The 2,500-nt window shown below is 36.6% G+C and overlaps 1 protein-coding gene across 1 annotated transcript in view; it reads left to right on the top strand.

Moving 5' to 3' along the window:
- Positions 1-1,796: 1,796 nt before the first annotated feature.
- Positions 1,797-2,500, top strand: part of LOC138022170 (kinesin-like protein KIF28) — a 22,430-nt gene continuing 21,726 nt past the window's right edge. Inside the window, exons 1-4 of the mRNA XM_068869204.1 lie at positions 1,797-1,954; positions 2,031-2,069; positions 2,147-2,223; positions 2,381-2,397. Of these exons, the coding sequence (XP_068725305.1) occupies positions 1,944-1,954; positions 2,031-2,069; positions 2,147-2,223; positions 2,381-2,397 (144 nt within the window). The 5' untranslated portion in view covers positions 1,797-1,943. The remainder of the gene's footprint in view (positions 1,955-2,030; positions 2,070-2,146; positions 2,224-2,380; positions 2,398-2,500) is intronic.

Raw genomic sequence — 2,500 nt, forward strand, 5'->3', positions numbered from 1 at the left:
AATTGACGTAAATTTAGCTCTTTTGCAATCTTCATAGTTTTCGGAGTTCTTTCAATTTGAAATTTTGGCACACGAGGACTTCATTTGGAAGCTTTCTGTTAACAAAATCCTATTTTGGCGAGTATTCTGAATTCTGGTTGAAAGTATGACGGGAAAGCCTTTTTAAAAGCCGTGACGAAGGAATTATTTCCAAACGACAAAGGCATTTTTACACACATTGTTAGGATCAATTCAAGGCCATTGTCATGGATACAGCAATGTCTGCCGCTTGATTTGTCAGGGGGGGTGATACTTGTGCTCTTTATATAATTGACCGGCTATATTATATTGAAATTTACATCTGAATAGCGTGTATTGTTATATGCTTCGTTTTTCATAGGACGCCGATAAAGGAATACAATGGTGGTTGGGTGTATTCTATTTCCAATTTACTTTCAGGCGGTGTTGAAACGTAAATAGTCACAAAGCTTATTTTATAGCTCGCGGTATTCTTTATATATATTACAAATGCATTATCTAACACCAGTGTAAGAGAAAACGGTGTGATTTTCGTCGTTCCGGCAGTCCCAAAACAGTAAAGAAAAGCTGTAGTAACATCTTCAACCACAAGAAGGACAAATAAAGAATAAACAGATAAAATATCATCACGGAAGAAAAGACACCATACCCCTCGTTTCTCCAAAAACAAGTCAAAACAAGATCTAGATCTAGAGCGCCAAGACATTTGTTTTGAAAGCAAACTTCGCATCATGCTTCGCTGTCGCTTCATTGATGAAGCCAACAAAACGTATAATATATTATTGTAAATGGTTTGAACCCAGGAGTCATATCATAAAGTAAAGTACGATCGTCCGGGTGAGTGTAGTCCTGAGAAGGACTGTTTGAGATGACATTGACTGACGTTTCGACAACCTGAGCGGAAGTCATCTTCAGAGTCAAGACTCTGAAACTCAAACAGTCCTTCTCAGGACTACACTCACCCGGACGATCGTACCTTACTTTATAATATATTATTAGAACATTTAAATGTTACATGTAACTGAGATGTTTTAAATGCATTGCAAACGAGGGGGAACATCCGAACTGGGATTTTTTAACAAAGGAATGATGAAATCCAGAGATATTTTAGATGATTGGTTTTCATATCGGGGAAAAAAAAAATTAGCGCTGATGAAATTCATATCATTTATTTGAACCGTACTTATCTTGTTAATAGCTCATTTTTTTGGTTGATTTATCACAAAAAGAATGCACATAATGACACGCTTTTTTAAAACTTGAATTTCACGGCCCATAGAACGATGACATGATTGTAAATGGTACGTTTAAAATTTTCTTTCTTTGGCAGTAGTGAATTCAAGGACTTCAAGCCTTGAAAAGGTCTTTTTCAATAAAAATTTTCTCGAGAATTGACAAATCACTTCACATTGTTTGCAGTGAAGAGCGCGATTCGGTTGTTGTTTTCCTTAAATTCCGAGCCTAATTCAGTATTTTTCTGCATTTATAACAATTTGATGAGTTCAAGAATGAATTTGGTGTAAAAGTTTGACCTAAGAAGAATTTATCCTTTAATTATTTTGAGAAGAAACAGATTTTTAAACATTGTGTTGTCAAAAAATATTTTTAAAGGTGGAGTTCGTTCCTAAGTGTGAAACTGGCAAAATAATATTGGGTCCAATTTCAAGGAGAATGTAGCTGGTTATTATCATCTTTTCAGGCGTTTTTACTGCTTCTTCAAAACCCTTTGCATAACGATTCTTTCTCGGGTCACACTTTTTGTGAAAATTTATCCTAAGCACCCCTCCCTAATTACATACACATCATGTCATTACTCCCCCGTCATGCTTGGTGCTGATCAGCCGCCAGCCTGACATCAAGACATAAAAAGTTGGTAAATTGAAGCAAAAGCGAGGGAAGTCAGCTAGATTTTTAGCAGGCCAGCCATGGCAGAATCGTAAGTTTTCATATACTTGATTTTAGCTTTGTGAGATCGCTTGGCCAAATGTAATCGTGCTTTGATCATCTTTTAGGGTCAAGGTGGCTGTCCGGGTTCGACCGTTCAACTCGAGGTAAACCTCAACTAGACTTAAATGACTCAGATTTTTTGGTGAACTCCAAAACGTTTATGTTTGAGTTTTGTTTGCAGAGAAAAAGATCGCGGAGCGAAGCTTGTAATTGAAATGATCGGCGCTATGACACAAATTACAGACCCAGATAACCCAGGTGAAGAATCACATATGCATTTTGTACGTGGAGTCGTCTTCACGCTGAAGGAATGTTTACATTTTGCAACCGTTTCGCGACAGATTTACTAAATGGTTGTTAGCTGTCGTAAATTAATTTATTTGTTTTCTTTCTTCGTTTTACCTTTTTTTCACAGGAAACCCGCCTAAAGAGGTAAGAGTGGTGTGTTTGATTGTTTCGCTAAAATCAAATCATTCCTGTTCGATTCGTGTTTATAGTTTTAATTTTTTAGAAACTTCCTTTCGTGAATTGCGTA

The sequence above is a fragment of the Montipora capricornis genome, chromosome 10 (genome assembly GCF_036669925.1).
Source record: "Montipora capricornis isolate CH-2021 chromosome 10, ASM3666992v2, whole genome shotgun sequence".
NCBI classification, from domain to species: Eukaryota; Metazoa; Cnidaria; class Anthozoa; order Scleractinia; family Acroporidae; genus Montipora; species Montipora capricornis.